Source organism: Magnolia sinica, chromosome 13 (genome assembly GCF_029962835.1).
Source record: "Magnolia sinica isolate HGM2019 chromosome 13, MsV1, whole genome shotgun sequence".
Taxonomy (NCBI): domain Eukaryota; kingdom Viridiplantae; phylum Streptophyta; class Magnoliopsida; order Magnoliales; family Magnoliaceae; genus Magnolia; species Magnolia sinica.
Window position 1 is genome coordinate 37,830,893 of NC_080585.1, and position 25,443 is coordinate 37,856,335.

At 38.0% G+C, this 25,443-nt stretch overlaps 1 protein-coding gene across 2 annotated transcripts; it reads right to left on the bottom strand.

The window, feature by feature from the left end:
* Positions 1 to 18,931: 18,931 nt before the first annotated feature.
* LOC131223609 (gibberellin 2-beta-dioxygenase 6) lies at positions 18,932 to 24,763 on the bottom strand. Of its 2 annotated transcripts, none has more exons than XM_058219051.1 (3): positions 24,243 to 24,763; positions 21,511 to 21,835; positions 18,932 to 19,435 (listed from the first exon to the last, which is right to left on the bottom strand). In XM_058219051.1, exons 1-3 carry the CDS (start codon positions 24,662 to 24,664, stop codon positions 19,190 to 19,192), a joined length of 993 nt encoding a protein of 330 aa, XP_058075034.1. In that variant the 5' UTR covers positions 24,665 to 24,763; the 3' UTR covers positions 18,932 to 19,189. The 2 variants fall into 2 exon arrangements, with proteins under 2 accessions (XP_058075034.1, XP_058075035.1); XM_058219052.1 differs by lacking the exon at positions 24,243 to 24,763 and adding an exon at positions 22,443 to 22,846.
* Between the last annotated feature and the right edge of the window lie 680 nt (positions 24,764 to 25,443).

Below are 25,443 nucleotides of genomic sequence, written 5' to 3' on the forward strand. Positions count from 1 at the left end.
TAGAGAGCTAACTCGACTCATGTATAGCCTAAATACAACTAGGCGCACTGTAACTTATAAGTGCTCTGATAGCACCATTGCATTTCTCTTTAAAGACATGCTCGCATCCAACCGGTTGGACCATTAATCCATCGTCCAACCAGCTGATAATTTCAATCCAATGCGTGCAACATCCGACACATCTCAAAGTTCGGCCCGGCTGTGAAGATCATCTTCTGCAATAATTAGATCGATCCAACGATTATATGGGCCACACTTCCATTTTTATATTACCTTAGTTGCTATCCATTGTTTGTCTATGCTGTGGCCCACCTTTAGTAATTCGGGCTGATTTTAGCGTTAGGTGATCCTTGTGGTGGGCCCAACCGGTAGGATGTGAGCATTTCTCTAAAAGCCATACTGCATATAACAACAAGAAAATAACCCCATCAGTCAGATCAATCGGTCCACGTGATGCATGCAAATTTCCAACTCAATAGCATCAGGGGTGTTTGTTTTTCATTTACACGTGGCTGTACAGGAGTCGAGTTAGCTCGGTCAGCTCACCCGATTCGACTCGAAAAGGCACAGCTCGCCTTGGCTCAAAGTTGGATTCTCACGGAGTCGGGCTGGTTTTTAGAGCTCGAAAAAATTTCGAGCCGAGTTCAAGATTGCCCAAGCTCGACTCAACTCGGATCAAACCTTAACTCAAACCAACTCGGATCGAATTAGATCAGTAACTTGATTCTTTTGATATGGATGTTAGTCGCCGAGTGTTTGATGAAATGACTCAACGAAGTATTGGCAAGGAAAGAATAGACATGTTAGGTGTTTGATTTTGATGCTACTTGTTGGGTGTTTGATTTTCATGGTACTTGATGGTGTTTGATTTTGTTTGATTTTGATGTTGCATGCCAGGAATTTGATTTTATTTGATTTTGATGCTTCATGTTGCGTATTTGATTTTGTTTGATTTTGATGTTGCACGCCAGGTGTTTGATAAAATACATGTAAAGTGTCATTACTATTTTGCATTTTATGAGAAATTTAAGATACATTCCAGGTGTTTGATAAAATGCTGCATAAGGTCAAACTCGGCTCAAACTAGCTGGAGCTACTGACCTAATTGAGCCGAGCTGGCCAGACAGGCTCGAAGACCAAGCCGAATCGAGTTTGAGCTAGGGTTAACTATTGGCTGAGCCGCCGAGTTATGCCAAGCTCGACTCATTTACAACTCTACTTTAAATAAATGGATAAATACTGTGAAATTTAGGCATTTTTCATTTCCAAATCCTGTTTTTGTTTTCAGAGATGATTGATGAAATCCTGACAATTTCACACGATTTGATTTCTACGTAAAATTAGAAAATATATTTCAGTCAGTGTCACGGTGTTTGGCACAATGAGAGTGACGACCATCCATGGATCAATGACAAAGAAATCAGGTGTCCATGTTCGATCATAACTTGGCTGTGATGCCAAATAAGCAACGTGGGTGAGGCAAATTAGTATAGGGCCTACCTCAATGTGTGCATATTATATCCAGGCTGTTCATATGTTTTTCCAGATTATTTAAGAGCATGCAACCAAAAAATGAAGCATATACAACTTTCAAGCGGCCCACACCATGAGAAATCGAGGTTGTTGAACGCCCAACATTAACAACTTATTTCTAGGACCCACCATAATGGGAAACGGATTGGCTACTCCCCCTGCAACCAGCTCGGTGGCTGCTGGTCGGTGTTCTGTGGGCCCCACCATGATGTATGCTTTTCATCAATGTTGTCCATCTATTTTTATATATCATTTTATGGTATGAGATGTAAAATGTGGTATATCTCAATCTCAAGTGGACCACATTACAGGAAACAGTGTTGAATGAACGTTCACCATTAAAAACTTTTTGGGGGCCATAAAAGTTTTGGATCAAGCTGATATTTGTTTTTTCCCTTCATATGGGTCTGTATGACCTAATCAACAGATTGGATGTCAAATAAACAGTACAGTGGGCCTTAGGAGGATTTTAATGGTGGATATCCAACCACTATTTTTCCCGTGGTGTGGTCCACCTGGGATTTAAATTCCTCTCATTTTTGGTATCAAGCCCTAAAATTATCTATTAAAATGGATGAACGGAATGGATGAAACACATACATCATGTTGGGGCCCACAGAGCACCGACCACCAGCCTTGACATACAATAGTCCCCCCACGGGAAGGTGTTGGAATATTTGGTTGAATTAAATAGACTATTAAAAATCGAGAACCAAAAAAGGAAAATAAAATTTTGAGAAAGAAGAACTTATTGAATTGAGTCGAGGCGTGACTGAGTCACTCGGCTTGAAATCGAATTTGCTCCCCTTGGACAGCGTCCCAAGTACAACAGGTTTCCAGAGCAATCGACCTCCAGGATACAACGACTATGACCCGGTCCCAGCGGTGCACTCACTGTACACGGGCTCGAACCACTTGCAGTTTAATCCGAAAGTGCTGAGTTGACTCAGCGATGAACTCAGTAGCAAAAATGCTTAAAATCGAATATCAGAGAGCGTTTTATAAGAGAAGAATTTTTCGTATATTTGAAATCAGAATCGGTTGTCTTTATATAGACTTCGAAGTGGTGCATAAGCACCCTTTATAAAAGTTTAGGTCCGTTGGGTTTAAACCCAACAGGTGCGACCAACTGGAAGGGACGCATCTCTCTGGTTTAAAACGAAAAAGCGCAAATGCGAGTACACTCCCGCACATACAGTCCTGCAAGTACCCATACACACACCCACGCGAGTATACACACACTGCACCCGCACCCGCACCCACGCCCAGCCCAGCCCAGCCCGTCCCGTCGCGTCGCGTATGCGCACACGGACACGGACACGGACACGGACTCGGACTCGGACTTGGACTCGGCTCGGCTCGGCTCGGCTTTGCGCGCGCGCGCGTGTGTGGTTAATGGTATAGATTAGAGCTATTGGCATAGCCCCCCCACAGGACCAAATTCACATGCCCCCTAAAAGGGGCTTAAGCCCTAGGCAAAAAGACTATCTTATATACAAGATAGTTTACTATGTCAAATTCGATGTGGGATAAAACCCACAACTCAAAAGTACTACAACTTTTAAAAAATGGAGGGAAATTACCGAAAATTTGAAAATTCAAATTTTAATACTATTTTAAAACAAAATATAACAGAAGGGTCTCACCTACATTGCTGATGAGACCCGTCATAGCCAAGCCACGCTCCCAATGTTCTGTGAATGTTGGGATGCAGAAGGTGGCTGCTTTTAACGGTGCGATCCACATAAATATTAGGCTGATAGATATAATGTGTGGTCCACCGTAAGATTAGTGAGGGACATTCACCCTTGTGAAATAGATATGATAATGAACTCCGGCAAAGTGATGACCCCGTATTTAGAGGAGTTGACTGATAGATTTAGCCCCAATTCATGTACATATCATATAGTCGTCCTAATGTATTATATATTTGCCATACAAACATCTACTTACGACCAATGGCCATTGCAAATTGTTAGCTGGTTACATCACCAAGGCCGTGCAGATATATGATCTTGCATTCCTTCATATGTGCCTTGCATGCCTCCCAAGGTATGTGTGATTGAATCCCTTGGAACTCTGAATCCCTTACCCTAAACAGTTGTTGGAATGTTGCCCGTCGTACATGCACGACTTGTTGCTCTGTTATCTCCAAATAATCACTCAATGTCACCGTACCATCACATGGGGTTTCCTTGAATATGCTTCGTGTAGGAGTGTGACCATTAAAATAAAGAAGATATACTGGGATGTGTTCGTATGATTTTATGGGTTCGAAATGAATTAATAGTAATTCAATGTGCTAGTAATGAAAGAAATTATCTACCAGTATATAGTTCTCCCAGACTTTATCTGCTGCAACAATGATATTCAAATCATCGTTCCATCCGTGGCCATTAGTGTTCCTCAAATCTCACATTAGGAAGTTTCCTTTGTTGTTGCACTTGTTTGTCAATCAAGCGTGTCAGCTAGTCAGTTAAGCCATTGGAAGCTGAAGATCGAAACCACATGAAAACTTGATGCATCAAGGAATAAAGAAATAACTAAATTAAGGTGCCTTGGTGACCCTAACCTTAGACCCCTTTATATCTAAAATAACCTTAGCCTCTAAATGATCCATTCTATAATAGGTAAACCTTTGTTGATCACCTCATAGCCTTAGGAGCATTTATTTAATCATATATTGTTAGGCTTTAAAAGTGCAAAGTAGCTATAAATTCATAACCTCAAAACAACAATTTTCGACCTCGATTCGATTGATAATCCATCAATAAGACTTGATCAAATTGAAGACCTAGCTTGATTCGATCAAAGAAGCACAAAACATTCCAGCAACCAAACTGCAAAATTTTGAATTTTCTTGATTGGATTGAAGACCAATTCGATCTTATCTAAGTACCTTTGATTGAATCGAACTAACCATTTTTTGCTCATTTTATAACAGTTGCAAACTTTTGTCTTATAAATGGGCATTTTGACCTTCGGCAGATTGATGGATTTTTTGTGCAATTAGATCCTAGGTGATTCCCTACTCATTATCTCTCTCCTAGATTCCAAACCAAAGAGATTCATGACACCTTTCTTGTGATTAATCACTCTAATGAGCATTTCATGCTCCATTATAAAAGTGTTCATGTTCTCTCCCATTTTTAAATATTAGACACAGTCCTATAGGCAAATCATTATCTACACTCTTTAAAATACCCATCTAGGTGAATCCCTACTTGGAACCAATTAACATCATTAATTGTAAGATATTCAACCCAACTCCCACTACCTTAGCACTTTATAAGTACATCCTAAAGGTAGTCGATCATTTGAAGCCGAAGAAGACTGACATCAAAGTTTATGAGAGCATAAGGGAAGCGAATTCAAGAAGTGAAAACATATCTCAAATAATATGCCTCAACGGGGCTCAATTCGATATGTAAAGTTGTTATTTTAGTGTCCGCATACTCTTTTCTTGTGTATAATTGAGTATAGAGATTGTAACCCAAACTTGCGTAAGTCTTTATGCAAGATTGTACCGCCACCGGGCATGGGTGTGTACGTATGTAAGTCCTTGCGTAGGCTTTTGATGGGAGTGTGCGTGTAAGTCCTTACAACGGGAGTGTACGTATGTAAGACCTTTTGTAGGCCTCTGGCAAGAGTATACATGTGTAAAGGTTAGGGGTAAACTTGTTGAAAATCTCTAAGATAGTGAAATCCGGTACACTTAATGAGAATACGTTTGTTGGGAGTGGAGTATGTATTTAATCGAACAAATATATATCATTGTGTTCATAATTGTCATGTGGTAGCAAATTCTATTTATACTTGTGGATAAGTTACTTATATGAATGCATGAACTAGATTGTATGATAGGAACTTAATTTGTAGCACACTCACAATTGATATTTCACATCTCTTTCCATAGGCTAATTAGTTAATTAGTTGAATCTATTGTAGTACATGTACTTAGACCCACTTAGTTTGAAAGTGTAAGGGTTAATTACTTTTAATTTGTGCATATTTTTAAGTAATCTTATTTACCCCTATAAGACTTAGCCATAATTCTAAGCTTTGTAAGTTTATGCGTAAAACGGAGTTGTATTAGACAACCAACGTAATTTCATTTTTATGGTGTGAAAACAGTTGGCATTGACCGTCGTAATACTGAGTCCTATAGCTATTTTCATATTATGAACGGCTGGCGTGTGACATTCCTGTATAAATCCATGGCCACTTTTTCTGTCATTCGTCACTTCCTCCACAAGGGTGTCAATCAGGCAGTTCTCCATTTTTGAGGGAGGACTTTTGTTCAATAGATTTGAAGGTATACTTTCTCAGTGTCCTCCTAGGAGTGGATACTTGGTCTCCTCTAGTACAATCGGTAGAGGTTTGTCTCTAGCATTTAGTAAGTGTCAAGAATAGGCTTTGAATGTTGGGAGACATCTCCTCTAGTACACTTTCAGATATCTACAACATTTTTGATGTCATAAACTGAAAAGTTTTTGTTGAAACAATTGTTAGGGTAGTAAAATTGACTAAGCTATCAATGTTCATCATAGTAATATCCTTCAATATCGACAATACTGTTAGGAAAGTCATATATCTTTAAAACAAAAAATAAATTTTGGCTTTCTTCAACACTCATTAACTAACCCCTTACCAACTCAACTACATTATAACAAACAAGGATATGATATTAAATTCTTTAACTAACTGGATGCGAATTATTCTATATCCTTGTTGCGATTTTATTTTGATATTGGGCTCAGGCATATCTCTCTCTCTCTCTCTCTCTCTCTCTCTCTCTCTCTTGTTCACAAAAATATAGCCATCATCTATAGAAGATGGTATTATACTATCTACACCATGTGCTGATAAACCTTCATCATTATCAATATCTTCGTCTCCATCTTCAGAGAAGCAAATAAAGTTGTAACATCTCAAGTTTTTGCTAATTTGAATTTTAAAAATCCTTAATTTTTTTTGTTAGAATTAACTTATTTTGTCACTTACTAACCTTTAACATTCGATCTTAGCTTATATGCAAGTGTTAGCAGTAAAAAACCGCACAAATTTGATTAATTAACCTTATAAAGCTAATGAATAAGCCCGATCATCAAAATCTTGAGCCTAACTCTGTGATCTATTCATCTAAGGCCCAAATTTAGGTGGCCTACTGCTGATTAATCAAAATTACTATAGTTTAATGAATATCTACATAAAATGAAGATAATTATGAATCAAATCTTGATTATCCCATGTATATAAACCAAATCGACTAAATTACCCTTTTTACCTAAGAATCAAAGAATTAGGGTGATCAAGACTAAATCACCATTTCCACTAATTGCAAATAAGCCACATTATGAACTTAGCTAATCTAAATCTTAATCAACACACATAAGAAATATAGCTACCCAATTCATTCAAAAAATGTCCTAATTAACCAAACTAGTTCTAAATCGCCCATTAATGGTCAGGTAAACCCAAAGCTATAGAAAGGCGTTGGTCTTGTTGGGCTTGACATCCATCACGGAACAAACCGCGGAAATCACGCCTTAAATCATTCAACTTGGGCTCAAAAGGTGAGCGCATGAGATGTGTGAGTGCCCTTAGAAAATGTTAGGAACTTAAGTTATTTGTCCACACCCGATCTTTGTCAATGTTGTGGCTTTTAGAGCATTAGATCGTGACCAAATTTAGGGCACTAATCCTAATTATAATTATATATATAAACATATGTACATTCATAACCCCAATCGATGATCAGTGATCATCAAACTGGCTTCTAATCATACCCGTTAATCAGCACATCCAAATGACGGGATGATCGTATCCATACATAAATAATCATTAGGGATAATTATTCTATGAAATATATCAACATGTACATACCATAATAAACCCCAAGATTTAGAAACAACCTCCTATAGGGTTATAATAGTAAGTACCTAGGCATTGTGACCATTTAAACCACATCTGGCACTATAAATACTCATTTATTTCACTCATCTTCTCCTTATATGAATTTTTCCTAGAAAATGAGAGGAAGAGAGAAAGAAAGCAGGAGAAAGAGGAAGAGAATGATGGTGAGAGAGAAAAAATAGATTCTTAGTATTTCTTTCGTCGGATTCCTCTCGACGAAAACTCTTAAAGTTACTGAATCATCCATTGAATCCACCCTTAATCATGATTGGAAGTAAGATTTGTATCCAACATTCTAGTTTCATAATATAATTATAAATTTCTAGTTGTTAATGAGTTTTCCTTGATCTAATTTTAGAATTTAGTGTTTTTCCCATAAAATTTTAACCCTAAGCGCGAGGAGGTCACGTAAGACCCTCATAAGGTGTAGACCATTCTTCTAGGTTTCCTTTTTATCAACCTTTGATAGTGTTAGATAATAATTTTTAGTTGTCATTACTATATCATGTGCTATTTATGTTTAAATTACTTTATTATTGTAACATTAATATTATGTGTTGTTGGCAGCCAATATGTTCAATGAAATGCTTGAGCAATATAAAACTCTACTGTTAGAACTCTTCTTTACTATTTGATAAGTGTTATTTATACTCGTTGGGTTGCATTGAAATATATTGGATTGCACTGATTTGTACATGTGTTCTATTAATATACCCTGGTGGGGTATTGATTTGTGTCATTGACATACGTTAGTTTGTATTGATGTATATAGGATTGTGTTGATTCGTACATATGTTTAATTGATATACCCGATGAGGTATTTAGTTGATTTGTGATTTTGATTATGTATTACAAATTTTAATTGTTGGTGTATGGATCGAGCCTTGTGAATGCTTAAGTGGATAGCCCACTCTGGGTTGGCTATCTCAGACTTATACAGTTGACCGAGGTTGAACATGGATGACTGACAGTAGTTGGAGCTACATGGGATGCTTTGCACCTAAAGTCAGTTTTTCCTGGGGTTCTCCAAAGTCGATTGGATCAATCTAATGTAGAGGCGATCATTCTTATTCTTGGTGATTGTATAACATCAGATAAAATGTTAGATATCGCTATTACCATTAATTTATGTCCATTCATAATTGTTAGTGTGTTACGATCTTACAAAGATTCATGAGCCGAAAATAGTGGTAAGAAACACTATGTCTGAGCTATCAGCCTACGCTAGGGTGGCGCCTCCCCATAGTGACAGTAAGGATTAATGGAAGCAACAAATTGTTGGTTGAATGGCCCTCGTCATATACTCAGCCGATAGTTCCGTGTTAGAGTACCATTCAAATGACCATTCCCGCATTGATTTAGTGTTGATTGACAAGCCCTTGTTTTATTTGTGATTATCCTTAGGTAATAAGCCATTACCGTTATTTGATTATGTAATTTTAAACAATTAGGATTCGGGCCCAAGTCACTCTACTCAGGTACTCGAATTTTAGAGCATGACAAAAGCTTTCTATGCATATTACAGTCTCTTTTATATACGTGGTCGAATACGATGGGTTACACTTACGCGAAAGATAAAGGAAAGTTACATGAGATCTCACATCCATCGCCTTTTCAAGTTTATAAAAGCAGCACGCAAAGAAATGCTTCAAGCCCCATGCCAATACAATCACACGAACATTTCAACTCTGCACTGCCTATTTCTCGTCCGTCATAGACACCTATTCCAATTCATGTAATTCTAGTTTTCTCAACTTTTGTCTAACACTATGTTGTAACAAGCTTGGAGTTTTTAGCATAGTTTCTGGTTTAGTTTCATCTTCTATCCAGCGCACCGTTGGAATAAGTCAGCTAGTTTAGTTTAAATATCCATGTCCCTATTGTCGATTCCCCAAATTATTGAGTTTTTACTTAGTAATTCTCCGGTCACGACTTGCTAACCATATACACCATGATCATCTCATAACCGTCTGGTTTTTTCCACGACCGTCTCACGATTATATAGGTTCAGAGTATCATTAAGACCATGACCATTTCAGTAGTATCAAACCGTCATTGGTAATATCTTTTGCTTATTTTTTCTTTCGTTGATTGTACTTTATTTTATTTCTAAATTAATAAAATTGTAAGCAAGCCTTTTTTTAGCTTGTCTATCTTTATTTCTTTTATTGAGGAACACGACCAAAGCTATCACTGTTGTAAGAAATGTTGTTTTCAAGGAAAAAAAGGATCTATCAAAAGGACAGACCCTCATTCGTAAATTTGGTGGCTAAATAGATGGCCAATATTCATAAATGTGGTCTTAATTAGTTTATTTTGGTGCCTAGGGACACAATGCGTTTATTTAAATTTGAGTCAAATACGACTCTAGCATGCCTGATAGTTAACATATTCACACACTTTTAATCGAAATTTGGCAATTTGTTACATTTATAGTCATGTGTCCAAATTGAATGACAACACTATTTTCTGACACGCCCAGTGGGACTTTAGACTTACTAGGTTGCCATAAACATTTATTTTGCACCGATTAACCAAACATCTTTTTTTTTTCGACACGCCCAGTGGAACACAGTTTTCTAAGTTGCAGTTCATTTACAAAATAAATAGTGAACAAACAACGAAGTAAGGATAATAATCCTCATGAGATTGTGGAAGAACCACAAGATGAGGCTTTTCAGCCCAAACTCATCAACATAGAGACATAATATTCTTCTAAAGGCAATGCCTGTTAGAATGATGTCATAGAAATCTTGCACGATATGCAAGGAACTCTACAACAGATGTTTGAGAGTGACAAGACACAAGTAGAAAACTTTAACAGATTTATAGGAATGTTCCTCATAAGATTTTAGCACCTGTAAACAGCCAACCTACTGATAATCCTTCAGAAGATTCAGAGGTAGAGAGATTGGCTAATCTTCAACTGAGACTTAATCAGGCGAAACCACAAGGCTACTTTATACCACTCTAGGTGGTTACAAGGAGGAACGACTGAAAGGGCTGACCATATGACTGTTAGGACCAGTATGACCCCACAAAGCATACATTGGGGGCAATATTATGTCATCACTAACCAACTCAGGGGGTAACCTCCCATGCCACCGGTGCCACAACCTTAGTACAAGTGTTGAACAGTCTGGGGGCAACCTCACGTGTCTCTGACACCTCATCAAAATTATACAAGGCCTGATTACTTAGAGGACAACCTCATATGCCGCAGGCCTCACCAATTGTGTTAATCCTATGGCTCAAAGTCTGCCGCCCGTAACATAGTAGCGACGATTAGGTTGTGAAGATGTAATCAATTTGATGCAAGAGAAAATCATTAATCTCATGACCGGAGGATTACTAAACAGTCTGTGAGTGTAAATGTTATTATAACAAATCTAGAAAATTTAAAACAATTAAAGATAAATAGATCGACATCCAAAAAAAGGATTTATAGATAAATTGCCCAACAAAATATACAAGTTGAATTCAGGAACACTCAGAGAGCAAGGACGAATACCGATCCCTTGTAAAGAAAATCTACTAAAAGATATGCCGCCAAGACATGTGTTATATGAATGATGCTGCTAAAAGGTCTATATAACTAACTGATATACTACTCCAAACAAGCCATAAGATAAACAACCATGGCCGTATCATCTGCATCAAAAGCCAGTTCCTCAGAAGATAACTTGTCAAAAGACGTGCTGCCTAAGCGCGCGATATATGAATGATGTTGTTAAAAAGTCTACGCGACCAACTGACATACCGCTCAAAACAAACTAATGCCTGCATAAGGCATCATCAAGGCCTCCACGACCAAACCCATACACCTCACGACCACTTGGCTGGTAAGAAAATTTCCACAGCCACCTAGGCTGGATGGAGAGTCATCAAGGCCACTATGGCCAAAAACAAGAGAATTCCCGAGACCACCTAGGCCGCATAGAGAATCATTAAAGCCATCATGGCCAAATGCAGAAATACCATGGCTAACAACAACCAACAGCCAAAATGACTGACCTAATAAGTAATTCGACCAAAATGGCCAAATTGATAACCAAAATGTTTGATTAAATGGGCAATTTACAAAAATGCCCTTTACAATAGGAATCTTATAAGTAACAGAAGAAATGGTTATCTCAATGGTCAATTTGATAAAGAAATCTAACAGTCATTCAACGTATCTTCGCATTCTCCGAATTCATTCTTCAAATGAAAAGAGATGTAGGGAGCATTATTTACACTTGGTCTATCATGGTAAAATCTGATGGCCTAGAAGATGGTACGTGGCTGCCATGTACACCACGTGGTAAAGGTAAACGTAAAAGCTAAGTGGCTAGAGGCATGTTTGTGTTAGGAACCATTAAATGTTAAAAATCAACAAAAGTAACTATCTATAAAGCAAGTATCCAACAAAACAACTCTTTAGTAGAAGCATTAAATGCAAGAAGTCTAGCAACATGAAGGCTCTCCAATAAAGCATTTTATGCACATGCGATCTCTCCTGTACATGTGATCAAATGTGATAGGTTACACTTACGTAGAGGATAAAAGAGAGTTGTAGGAGATCTTATGGCCACCACATTTCTAAGTCTATAAAAGCAGCACACAAATAAGAACTCTAAGCCTCACACCAATAGAATCACACAAATATTTCAATTTTATGTGGCCTATCTCTCATCCCTCATAGACACCTACTCCAATTAATTCAATTTTAGATTTCTCCACTTATATTCAACATCACGTTGTAGCAAGCTCAGAGTCTTTAACATAATTTTTGGTGCAGTTTCTACTTCTATCTAGTGCACCACTGCAGTAAGTCGGCTAGTTTAGTTTAAATATCCACAACTTGGTTGTCAGAATTACAAATTGTTAAGTTCTTACTAAGTAATTCTCTAATCACGACCTACTGACCATGCTCTCATGACGGTCTGATTTTTCCCGTGATTGTCCAGGTCTAGAGTACCATCAAAACCACAACCATTTCCCTAGCATCAAATTGTCATTGGTAATCTCTTCAGGTTATTTTTTCCTTTTATTGATTATACTTTATTATACTTTTAGATTAATAAAATTGGCACCAAATTTTTTTTAAATTTTTTTTATATTTATTACTTTTGTTGAGAAACAATCATCGCTATCAACGTTATAAGAAAAGTCATTGTTTTTAAGGAAAAAAAAATCCATAAGGACTAACCCTCCCATTCACAAATCTTCTGATCACCTTACCAATCAGTGATTGAGTAGGCGGCCGATCTTAACAGATTTGGTCCTAACTATTCTATTTTAGCGCCTGAAGTCACAAGGCGTTCAATTTGATTCAAGTATATTCTGGCATGTCCGACGCTTAACATATTCGAACATGTTTAATTGAATTGGGCCATTCATTACACGTGTGACTACATATTCGAATTGAATAGTAATATTGGATTTCAAAGCTACAATACTAGTTTGTTTTGGAGTTTGAACACATGAGATTTATCAATCTGTATTGTCTAATCTTTTGAGCTAACTAATGGTTAGTGATAATGAAAGAATTGTTGGGTGCGGAAGCAACCTCAGATCAAATCAAACAATACAATAGAGAAAGAAAAAATTCAAATAACCACGGAGAACACAAATTTAATGTGAAAAACCCTAGTAGGAAAAAACAAGGGCACAAATCAACGATTAATTCACTATAATTAGAAGAATACAAGAGATGGAACAACTTACATATGGAAACCCTAATTCATGTAGATCTACTCTTCTAGTTCCTTATGTAGAAACATAATTTTCACATCTAACTATTTCAATTTTAGATTGTATTAAGCAACTAAAGGCAACAAATCTGATAAATACTTTCTTTACCACTTGCGCAAATATCTCACCGAAGTCGACACTCACCTTCTAAACATAACCCTTCACCATCAATCTAGCCTTATACTTATCCAGTTTCTTCTATTAAATTCACTTGCAAGTGATCACTTTCCGCTCAATGGGTAACTCCATCAGCTCCCATGTTTTATTTTTGCACAGAGAGTTCATCTCATCATGCATCAGTGCCATCTACTTCTTTGTATCGCTATCTTTTAATGCTTTTAGAAAAGTATACGGATCCTCTTCATCTAAAATGAGAGAAAATGCAACATTCGAGTCACCATGCATTTCCTTTTCTCGCTCAGACGGTCTTCTCCAAGCAAACAACACATCCGCAGAAGTACCTTCACCTCTGCTCTTCATTCTTAACTACTTTGATTGAAAGGGTTGAGATAACGGTATTGATGTCCAAGGTATCCCTACCATAGCATAAAGTATCAACTAGATACTCATAGGACTTCGGGAGAGACGCCAACAAAATTAGGGTGTCCTCTTTATTGATCTTCACCTCCACATCTGTCAACTTGCAAAATAGTTTGTTGAAGACATTAATTTGCTCGAAGAGATTTGACCCTTCTGCCATCTTCAAAGTATAAAACTGTCTCTTTAGATATAGATGATTTGTGAGAAACTTCGTCACGTAAATGCACTCCATCTTTGTCCATAAGCATGCGATGGGCGTCTCATTGATGACATTATAAAGGACTTCATTAACCAAGTGCAATTGGATTATGCTAATCGATCTCTAATCAAGTTCATCACAATCCTCTTCTTTTATTGATTCTGGATGATTAGCTTTCCCAAAGAGTGCATGCTGTAGCTTTTACTGAACTAGAATGGCTTTCATTTTCAACCTTTAAAGTTTAAAATTATTTTTTCCAGTGAACTTCTGTCTCGAATTTCACATTTGATTTCCTTAATGCCATGTTTCCATATTCAACATAACACCTCAACCATGAGATCTGATACCACTTGTTAGGTGTGGAATCAACCTTAGATCAAATTAAATAATGCAATAGAGAAAAAAAAAAAAAAATCAAACAACCATAGAGAACACTGAAATTTTATGTGAAAAACCATGGCATAAAGCGACAATCAAGCTACTATAATTAGAAGAATACAAGAGATGGATCGGAACAACTTACAAATGAAAACCCTAGTTTCCCCTTCAAAACCCTTATATTCGTGCTAGGCTCTCATATACATTACATTAACCCTGATCGTAACTTAACAAGAGTATTTATATTCTTTGTACGCAATTAAAAATAAAACCTACACTTGCTTAAAACTTACGCGTTTCGTCAATAGAACAATGAGACCTTCAGTTGTACCAAAAAGAGCCAACTCATACAACTTCAGTTGAATCGAAAACGTGCAAAAGTGTACATTGTGCTTTCTGAAAATGTCACACCCCAAAATTTGGTAGCCGGGTCGATAGGCCCAAATTCGAATCCCAGACCCGTGATGTAAACTTAATCAAAATACATTTCAATTTCGCATACTTTTCATTCATTCTCCAAGCAATCAAAGCTAATTAAAAGAAAATAAAATGAAGACTTTCTTATTAATGTACATTCCACTATTATATTATCAAATATCATTTAAACCTTATTAAAGTAAAATTTTTATAATCATTTTATCCTAGTAACAAATATAAAATGAGAATTCTTCAATATCCATCTTACTCTTCATAATTAAGTCGTGTATCTGCAAAACTGTCTATGATGGTGTGAGCACGATGGCTCGTATGATCACATCCTTCCCAAAATTAAAAATTCTACAATAATACCAATATAACTCAATAAATAAACATAGTCAATTGCAAGTATAGAATTGATATTTTACATGACAATAGTAACATTTAGTAATCATAATAATAAAATAAGATAAGACAATCATTCAAAATTCTTTTTAGTTCAATCCACGGTAGAGCACCAGTGTGTGTTGATCCTTTTAGAGAATCACCATCGGCATAACACCGGTGTTGATCCTTTTAGGGGATGACCATCAACAAAGCACCAGTGAATAAACTTTTAGGGTTAATACCTAGTGCAGAGTACCCGTATGTATATATCTTTTATGGAATCACCTAGGGCAAAACACCTATGCCGATCCTTTCGAAAATTACCCTGAGTGGAGCACCCATATCATACTGATCCTTTTGGGAATGACCCTGGGTAAATCACTCATAACTTAAATATATAATAATCATCAAATAATTTTATTCTCCAATACATAATAGTAAATAACTAAATTCAATTTACAAAACGTAACAATAACGAACTAATTTCAATCTACAACACGTAACAACAATGATAAATTTCACCCACAACATGTAATTATAATGAATTAAATTCGATCTACACACATAATAATAGTTAAAGAAATTTGATCTATAATATGTAATAACCATTAAAAGAATTCATTCTACACAGTGATATACTGAGAGAAGAATGTAAATCCACATGCAAATGCAATGTTACATTCTAACCACAGGGTTTTCAACTGGGAAGATCACCTACCTCCTATTAGAGTAATAGATTTGATGTGATGATGGATTCTACATATAAATGGTTCGGGTCCAGTTTCGCTTAAACTCAGTTTGACGCACTTCAACTAGTAGCACTTGGTATATATTTTCAACGTAAGATGATGGCATCCATACAAAAAATAAAAATAAAAATCATACATGATGATTTATTAAGTCCTACACTAAGGTTTTTTATTCTCTAATATTAAAATATAAGAAAACAGCACATTAAATCACTAAGTTGACTCAGTGAGTCAACTTGACTCAAGGCTACTCTAACGTATGGAATTAAAGGATGAAAAATAGAAACTTAGCTGATAAATGGCTCGAAGACGAAATCTGGAATCAACTCGGAAAATCGAACCAACGGGTCATCTGGTTGACTCACCGAGTTAACTCGATGAAATTGCCTTCTTCTCTTTATTCTTTCTTTCTTCTTCTCTTCTTCTCTTCTTCTTTTTGTTTCCTTCCTACAAAGCATCCCACAACCGTGGTTGGAGGCCAACGACTCCAACGAGTTGGCAACTCGCTGGTCTTCTCAATCCTCGCTTCTCTCATTCTCCCTCTCTCTCTCTCTCTTATGTTTCTGATTCCTCTCTCATTTTCTAGAGATAACACGTGCATAGGGCATAAAAACAAAGCAAAAAGACTTGGCAACAAGGTGCAGAGTCATGTTGTAATTGAGTGTTGTAGGTGCGGTTTGCAAACCAAATGTTATCTGTCCCTGGCTAATAACCATTAATCAAGTCGAGTTTTGATGGCCCTCATGTGAAGATTTACTTACTGTAATGATGGTTTACATCGATCAGGTGGTGCTCGATTTCAATAGTGCAAATGAAGAAGACGATCAGGGCGAAATCTGGATCGATGCATTTTTTTGACAAACCGACAGTTGTGGATAGTTCTTATGGGTTGTAGAAAGCTCATGGGCCCCACAAATTAAAGGTTTGGATTAATTTTCCTAGTCGATTCCGAAGTTGGAAGGTGTGGATGCTGGTTTCATGAAACCAAGAAATAGGAAGAAGATTTTGATTGTTAGATATCCGAATGGTAGGCCTTTCGACGGCTATGAATTGATGAGTGAGCGGGTTGGATTCGCCGAGGAGAATCCAAGAGAGGAAGGAACGTGACTTTGTGTGCAAGGCATATTTCTGCTTTCAGTTTTAGTAACCATGAGGATTGAGTAGTGATGCAGGGTCCATCAGAATGGTTGAGAGAAATCTAAGCCATTAATCAGGTTCCATGAGTCCTGGTGCAAGGGAGTTTCAAAAACAGTTCAAATCAAGCTTTAAGGTGGGCCGAATCAAAGGTTTTTTAGGCAAAGGATTTCAAGGGTTAGGATTACTCAAGGGTCCAGATCCATTGGACGGTTCAGATTGAGAAGTGGGTCCCACCATGATGATGGCATGTTTGGATAGATTGATTCACGTCGGCAACTATACCGCAGCGAAGAAGGAAAGAGAGAGAGTGTCAGGGAGAGGAGAGTTGGTTAGTGGGGTGCACACTTATTCTTTTTTTCTTTTTTTTTTTCAAAAACACAATGGTCCCACAGAGATGACATTACGAATTCACTCCGTCCATCCATTTTGTCCAACCATGTTAAAACATGGGCCTAAAAATGAGACCGATCCAACATTCAAGTGGGCCACACCAAAGAAAATAGTGGATTTAGAATACCCACTGTAAAAATTAAATTTAAAAAAAAAAAATGAATTGTTACGTAGAATCTACCCCTAATTCAGTCGAAGCGATGATTCATTTGGTTGAAACAAGACAGGACATCTCTGCACAGATTAAAGGCACTCCCGTCAACGAGAATCACCATAAGTGAACGTTTCTGACCAATGATCTATTGTGTCATGTAAAACAAACGGCTATTATAAAACAACCAACATTCGAAGGGTTAAGATCATTCAATGGGCGTGACTCTTGAATTGCGAGCTGTCAGCACTGTTACGGAGTGAATGGGCAGTGAAAATGGGTGATGTCCTTATTCAATGTGTCCAAAGCCACAACTAGTATCATACGTAGGGGTGATGTTGGGCTGGGCCAGCTTAGGCCTACCCTAAACTGACAATTAAGACCCAAAGCTCGATCCAATCCAAGCCCGTATGCACCTACAAAGCAAGCCCATGCCTGAGCCTGACAAGAATTGGTTGGGCAGAGGCCCAGCCCAGCCCAAAATTTGGTATATCAAATTTTCATAATCTATCAACGGATTGAGTGAACCACACATGCACAAAAAATTAAATATTTTGGAGAAACTAAAGTAATAGTACGTTCAAGAAAGATGGGTGCTCACCTGGCGATGATTAGAACAACATATTTGTAGGATATAACAAATGTACATATAAAGTCTTGTCAAGCTACGCAAGGTCAGGCTAAAATAGCTTGAGCCTTAAGCTCGACTAGAAAATTTATTAGCCATGAATGGAACGCCGAAGGCCAGTCCATGGACCGAGCTAGTAGATTCAAGCCTAGCGCAAAGCCAAGTCATGCTCATCAGCTCCAATGGGCCGCCTCATTCATATCGTTATCATGCACGCGCATTGATGCATCTGAGTTTACTTACAAGTCATTATGATTTGAAATATGGGGCGGCTTAGAAAACTTGGGCCTGTTTGTTTCGCTGATTTCCCCGACAATGACAATATAAAGGATGGGTTATCATTGTGATTTGAAATATGGGGCCGCCTAGGAAACTTGTTTGTTTCACTGATTTCGGACAATATAAAGGATGGGTTATCATTATGATTTTACCACCACCAATCCAAACGCAGTTAAATACGAATGGAGATAAAGAAATTGATAATCATTGCATTATTGTATGCGTTACTTTGAAAATCTCATATCAAAATAGTGATATCAGTTGATTTTAGTGGTGATTTGATATTATAGTAACGTAAAAATGTCATCATTACCATTTTTACCACGGATGAGCCAAACACGAGAAACAATTATCAAGAGACAAATAATAGTATTTGTAATGATTATACTTTTTTTTTCCCGTATTACTATAGTAACATGTGAAACAAATCAGTCAGATGAAATCTAAACAATCAGATTGATCCAACCATCAAGTGGGCCACACCATAGAAATCCTAAAACTTGGTTTTGCATCCCCAGTTTCAAATTGGCAGACGAAATTAATGCTCAAATGCTAGCTCGCTAAACACCAATCCGTGAATAGAAGAAAACATCACTTTTCTAGTGTTCAAAAAGGTCCTTAACCTACCCGAATTTAATGATGGCATCATTACTAGCTATGGCAACTACTCAGTACAATAAACATGTGGTTGTACGAGTGTCGGCAAAATACATCAAAAGGAAAGAAAACCCATGAAGAAAAGTTTCGGGTCAAGCCCCGAGACCCGAGTCCGGCTGTTTGAGCTTGAAACGGTCCAGACCAACCTTGAAACCTGTGGTCTTGATGTCTTCTTGCACTTTGGCCCTGAAATCCTTGTACGTGAATGTCTTGTATTTTGAACTATGAATGGCACCATCTTCCATGGGAAAAGCAAAATAGCATATGGAGAACCTCTCCCTCCTTCCATTCACCACCACCCTATGTTTCACACTCTTGTATTCTTCGTTGCTCATGGCCTGCCTTGCACGGGAAAAAGGATGATCAGCGCCCAAGTTTTCAAGCACAGCTAGATCTTGTGGCCCTGCTGGGGCCCATGTGTAAAGATGGTCTAATGATTGGAATAGTTCATCTTCTCAGGGCGCAATTCCAAGCTGGTTGGGTTGGTTTCAAGTCAACCCAGGTGTAACCCAACTTCAGCTAGTTTGCTGAGGCCTAACCCAACTCAAGCTATGCATTACTCCGTCCTACCATAACTCGGGTTGGATTAGATTAGGTTAGGTCATATTAACATTTGTAATAAGTAAACTAATACATAAAATCAAACATATAACCCTTGAATAACATTATTACAATAACACTTTTAATAGTAAAAACTAAAGATCTAAATAAAGTTAGTGTAACTCGGGCAGGTCAATTCAAGTTGGGGTCAACCCAATCTTAACTAAACCTTAACAAGAGTCAGCCGAAAGCTTGACCCAACCCTAGACCCAGTCCTAGTTGCTAAAACCAAGCCCAACCCAATATATTGAATACAAACCTAATACGTTGAATTAGGTCAAATAGGGTTGGACCAGGTTAACATTTATAACTAGTAAACCACATATAAAATCAAACATCAAACTATCAAATGACACTTATAACTAAAGAAATAAAATAATTAAAATTTAGCCTTCAATCACTATTCATAAATAAATAAGATTTGAAATAGATAAAATAAAAACCTTACAAATATTATACCAGCAAAGAGAAGCATTCCATGCTAGTCATGAACCTTAGATAAAGATGACAACATTTTTATTATTATTATTAAATTAAGCCTTTACTTCATTCCTGGGAGGAAATATACAAGACAGGCATTTTGAGCTGCCACTGAGAGGAAAAAGGAGTTCCGGGGCCGCCTATCATAAAACCTTTATAGAGAGAGATTCTCTAATAGACATTTCGGGCTGCCCACGATGACAACATTGACAGTTCTATTCGTGAACATAATTTTTCGAGCAGACTATGATTTTACTTTTGTAACAATCATGTTAGTCATAACTCATATTTAAATGTACTGCATATGGGTTGAGTTGAGTTGGGTCAGGCTGCACAATGCCTCGCTGCAAGCGTAACCCAACTTGGGATGTAGTCAAGGATTTTCAGCCGAAGCCCAACCTAACCTCAACATGACCTAAAGTTTGGGTTGGCGAATTGGGTTAGTTTGAAACCAACCCTAATTTCACTTTAGATGTGATAGTAACACTTTAAGAATGTTTTATCCTCACTAATGGCAACAAACAACATGGAGGTCGTTTTCTTGCTCCTGGGGACCCAGATGAAGAGATGGCACTACTGCAACTGTAACCGTTCATCTTCTCAGTACTATATCATAAATGAGTGCAATGGTACCTAACCTTTTATTTCTGGATATGAATGTGAGCCACTGAAAATTTTCCTTTATGTTCGGAATAATCCGTGCAGCATCTCTTAGGCGGTCCATACGCAGAGCAGCATTCAAAACATGAAAGGCTCCAATCATCCAACCATCTCAGCATGTGGACCCAAATGAGGAGACAGATCATGTGGGTGATTCTGAGCTGCGTCAACGGTGAAACGAGCTAACCAACAACTTAGGCTCTGTAATAATGTTATTACCATGGGACCCATGTCTTGCTAACCGTGCTGGATCCAAAGCATTTGTCTAATGAACCAGCCGTGATAGCTGAATAACCAAAAGATCTCTCAGATTAGAAGATCCTAAAACCCACCCATCTTTGGCCAAGGAACGCGGCCCATGGTTGCATTTTTCTTTCACTATCAATTTGTAGGCCGCAGATCGAAGGGTCATCATCTTCCAATATGGTAGATATATCCAAGCGATCAGGTGGTAGGTGTAAAGAGCATACTAACACAATATCTATACTGTTCCCATCATGGCTTTAAGACTTATCCGACTTGATTCAGACTCAATTAGACCAGATACGGTTCGACACCTTAGTCATCCATCAAAGTCACTGCCGAGTTGGGCCGAGTGATCTCCAACACAGTTCAAGACTAAAGGAGTTGGCCTGGGATTGGCCTGGAATAACCATAAGAGTATAATTCATACCTGCATCATGTCGCCAAGGTTCACCACAAGCGTGCCTGGGATCGGCCTTACATCGACCCATTTGAGGTCCTTAAGGACTTGCAAGCCTCCTACCTCATCTTGATTGAGTATGGAGAGTACCGAGCTATCCGTGTGAGCATCCATGCCAAAGAATTCACCAGTCGTCATGGGACAACATGGGTAGCGGTAGACTCGCAATAGCCCATCAGAATCCGATAGGTAGGACGCCTTCTGTATTGGGTCGAATGCCAAGTTCATGGCCAGGGCTTCGAAAAGTTGTCGAGCAACTCGTACCATGTGCCGCCCGTACTCCTCCAACATGCACCTAGTGACATAGATCAGTGGATATATAGATGTAATCAGAAGGTTCGTATCAAAATCAAGATTATGTGTTTGCTACTATTCATTAATTTGTGGTGATTAGTCAACTAGTATGTGTGGGGAGCATGTATCTCAATCTAGACAATCCAAATCACAGACCCCATTGTGGCCAGACGGCCAGAAAATCGCTGAGAAATTCTAAACATGGCCATCAACTGCTTCAATTTGAATGTATAAAATCAGACAGTTGAGATCAACCACTCTGGCTGTTTTTGGCCTGTGTTCCAACCACAATGGATTCCCTCAATATCAACGGTGGGGATCGGTGCCAATGCATGAATTTTTTAAGGTTACGATGTACTCACATGGCTGTCTACAGTCCTGATTATGGTCATCACCAGCTTTTCTGGGCATGAAAGGTGCGTTTGGTTGCACCAAATTTCATGATATTTCATGGGTTAATCAGTCTAATTTGGTGCAAAATATCTTAATATTTCATGAAATTTGGTGCGACCACACATGCAGAAAATAAACAAGGGTGCATTTTGAAAAGCACTGGAATTCAAAGGTGCCAGAGGGCCTTACACGCCTCTTAGTGTTTGGAGAAATACCTAATAGGCCATGTTCTGCCATCTGACTGTGCTGAATATCACTATTAGGCTTTTTTCATGTAGAATAAGAAACAAGATCAAAGGTCATTTGGGGAGTTTAATACGCCTGATAAGAATTCTAGAATTCCCAAATGCATGCTAAGAACTAGTTCTAACCATATTTCAAAACCCCGAAAACTAGACTGAATTTCCAAGATGGTCAAGACGACTCAGAGTCTAGAACTAGTCTTTACTCAAGTCGACTCGATATATAAAAATTAAAATATGAATTTTATTGTTCAGTGATTAATATTAAACTTGTTGGACATAGCAAGAAAGCAATAGACCCATGGATTCTTATGTCATTCTTTTGGGTGCCCTTAGTCGTCGGGTGACTATGTTCTCAATCAGGGAAGCCTCACAACTGAACTATAATTCTAAAATTGTAACAATCGCTACACTTTTCTTTGCTTTCCTTGTGTACACACACACACACACACACACATGAATATCCTGGAGGTGAATCAGAGCAGGCAATAACCCTCGCCCTAAGGGCGTTTCATGTCAGTGTCATGTGTGGATGTTACTACAGAGAATCTTAAAATTAAGCATATTTGTAGTACCATCCATAATTGAATTATCTGAAATCAAAGTTTTATTACAGAAAAGTAGCCTTTCATATTGTTCTTTTCCTCGTTAAAATCGTCTTTCAGAATTTTAGATTAAGTAAGACTTTATACAATACAATACATTTCAATATGATATTGAATTTCATTAAAATTATCCAGCAATGAATGTGCCGACGATACTTTTCATTTGGTACCATTCATTTATATTGGAACGCAAAGACGATACAAAGAAACGGTGCTTTTTGGTCCATTCACATGCAACGATACACGCGTTTTTGTCGCCTAATGAATTTATGGATGCATACCAAATATGGTACACTTCATTCAATACAATACACTCCAATGGTATACGTCTTGGTATAATATTGGATTTCACTACCAACTATTTGGGGATGAATGTACCAGTGGCACACTCCAAAGGCAGCGGATGTCATGCATTTATGTTAGCATGTAACGAAAATACAAACGATACAAATGGTATTTTCAGTACATTTCCAAAAGATAAACCAGAATCAAACCTCCTTAGTATACGTACAAATCTATCTATCTTTAGTATGTTCGAGAAGGTCTCAAGTCCAATGGGTTGCACCATTAGTTACCATCCATCCAGTGAAAAACTTCCAACTTGTCATGTGCATGCAACATCCAGCCTGACCAATACGCTGGCAACAATACGAGGATCACATAGTATAGAAATCATTCTGATCACTCATCAGGTTGGCGACACCATGGTAAACAATGTATAACCACTAATAAATAACAAGATACCAGTGTGACCCACCTGATGAATGGATCGAGATGATTTTTGCACAAAACGATCCTCATTGTGGGGCCAACCTATTGGACGGGTTAGATTTTGCATTCTAGTTAGAAGTTATCCACTGGATGGATTGTAACTAATTATCATCATCCTTCTCCTACGTAAACATATCTACTTAAAAAAATAAAAATAAAAATAAAAAATAAAAAATAAAAACACACACACCTCCAAACACTCACCCGTAGGGGGATTTCATCACCTATGGGTACACGAACCCTTGACCAGGTGTCAAAAACATAAACATATTTACCTTGATGTAGGTAAGTGATAAATAAAAAATAAAAAAAGGATTTCACGTAAACATAAGTTCCTTCTAAAATGTTCTATATTGTTGTATGAAAGAGAGAAGAAGAAGAAGAAGAAAAATGGCACCTGAAAGACTCCAACATGGGGTGGATTTTGTGTCCACCATCTTGCAAGTGTTTGAGAGGAGCATGGAAGCTTTCAACCCAATTGAGGTTTTGGACATTTTGTGAGATAGCTGGGGTACCCCAAAAGTATGTGATGGGATGATTGGTGATTTGGGTCTCTTTGGAATCAAAGGGCAGGGAGAATAGGATCTTGGCATGGTCTTGGATTTGGGTGGTCAGGATTGGTGGGATTCCATGGTTGGTTAAAAGGAAGAGGCCCCAATCTCCACAGGCTTCTCCAAGGGAGTTGGGATTTAGGTGTTGGAGGTCTATGATGGGTAACGGATGGGCCACGGGTGGTGGACGGTCAGAATGAGCCTGTTTGTGGTGGTAGTTGGATTGGCGAAAGGGAGGTGGGTAGGAAGAGATGTTTGGTCTCCACATGTTACTCTCTATTCCTTCTAGCTGTAGCAGTCAACGTGCTTAGATGATAACCTGGTGGGGCTTTAAGTAGGAGAAATGCTCACATCCAACCGACTTTCACATGCAATGGTTTCTCTCAATCTTGAATTCTCATTTTTTTAGAATAGTATCTGAACCTTTTAAATCGTGGGCTGTACCTGAGAGATCACATGGGGAGAGAAACAGTCCGATCTGCGAATTACGTGGCCCAATTCTTTCCGTTGAATAATACCATCGCCTGTTCGTTGATTTCAGCGTTGTGGTCCACCTAATGAGTGGGCTATCCTGTATTTATCTCCTGTTGATTTTTATAATGCGATCATCTTTTCTACGGTTGGAATGTTTTGTACAGATAACACATTCGTGGGAAATGAAAGGATCGCACGTGAATCTCCACAGGTAGCGTTGCATGTGAATTTCCGAGCCAGATGCGCTGGACTGTTTTAGAATAAGCTTATTCTACAACTTTTGCGCGTGGGGCCCATCTTGATGTTTTAATGGCATCCAAACCTTTATAAAAGTTAGGCCCACTAGGAAATTAGGTGACCTGAAATATCATGCCGTTCCAACCATCATGTAGGTAACCGTATGAATAAGAATATTTTGGGTGGTGGTCCACTGTTTTCTATGGTGTGATCCACCGTTCTATTTTTATGAGATCCAACCTGTGGGTTAAGTGATCCCGACTATGATTATTGGATTAAAAAAATTCAGGCTTATAAAATCATCAGGTGGGCCACATTATAGAAAACAAATAACAG

What these genes read in the sequence shown, in the direction of transcription:
- LOC131223609 (XM_058219051.1), bottom strand. Translation starts at nt 24,664, where the DNA reads ATGTGGAGACCAAACATCTCTTCCTACCCACCTCCCTTTCGCCAATCC. An exon ending in CCCATGTTGGAGTCTTTCAG is followed by an intron (nt 21,836 to 24,242) that starts GTGCCATTTTTC and finishes CTATGTCACTAG; the next exon opens with GTGCATGTTGGAGGAGTACG. An exon ending in ACCTTGGCGACATGATGCAG is followed by an intron (nt 19,436 to 21,510) that starts GTATGAATTATA and finishes CGTGCAAGGCAG; the next exon opens with GCCATGAGCAACGAAGAATA.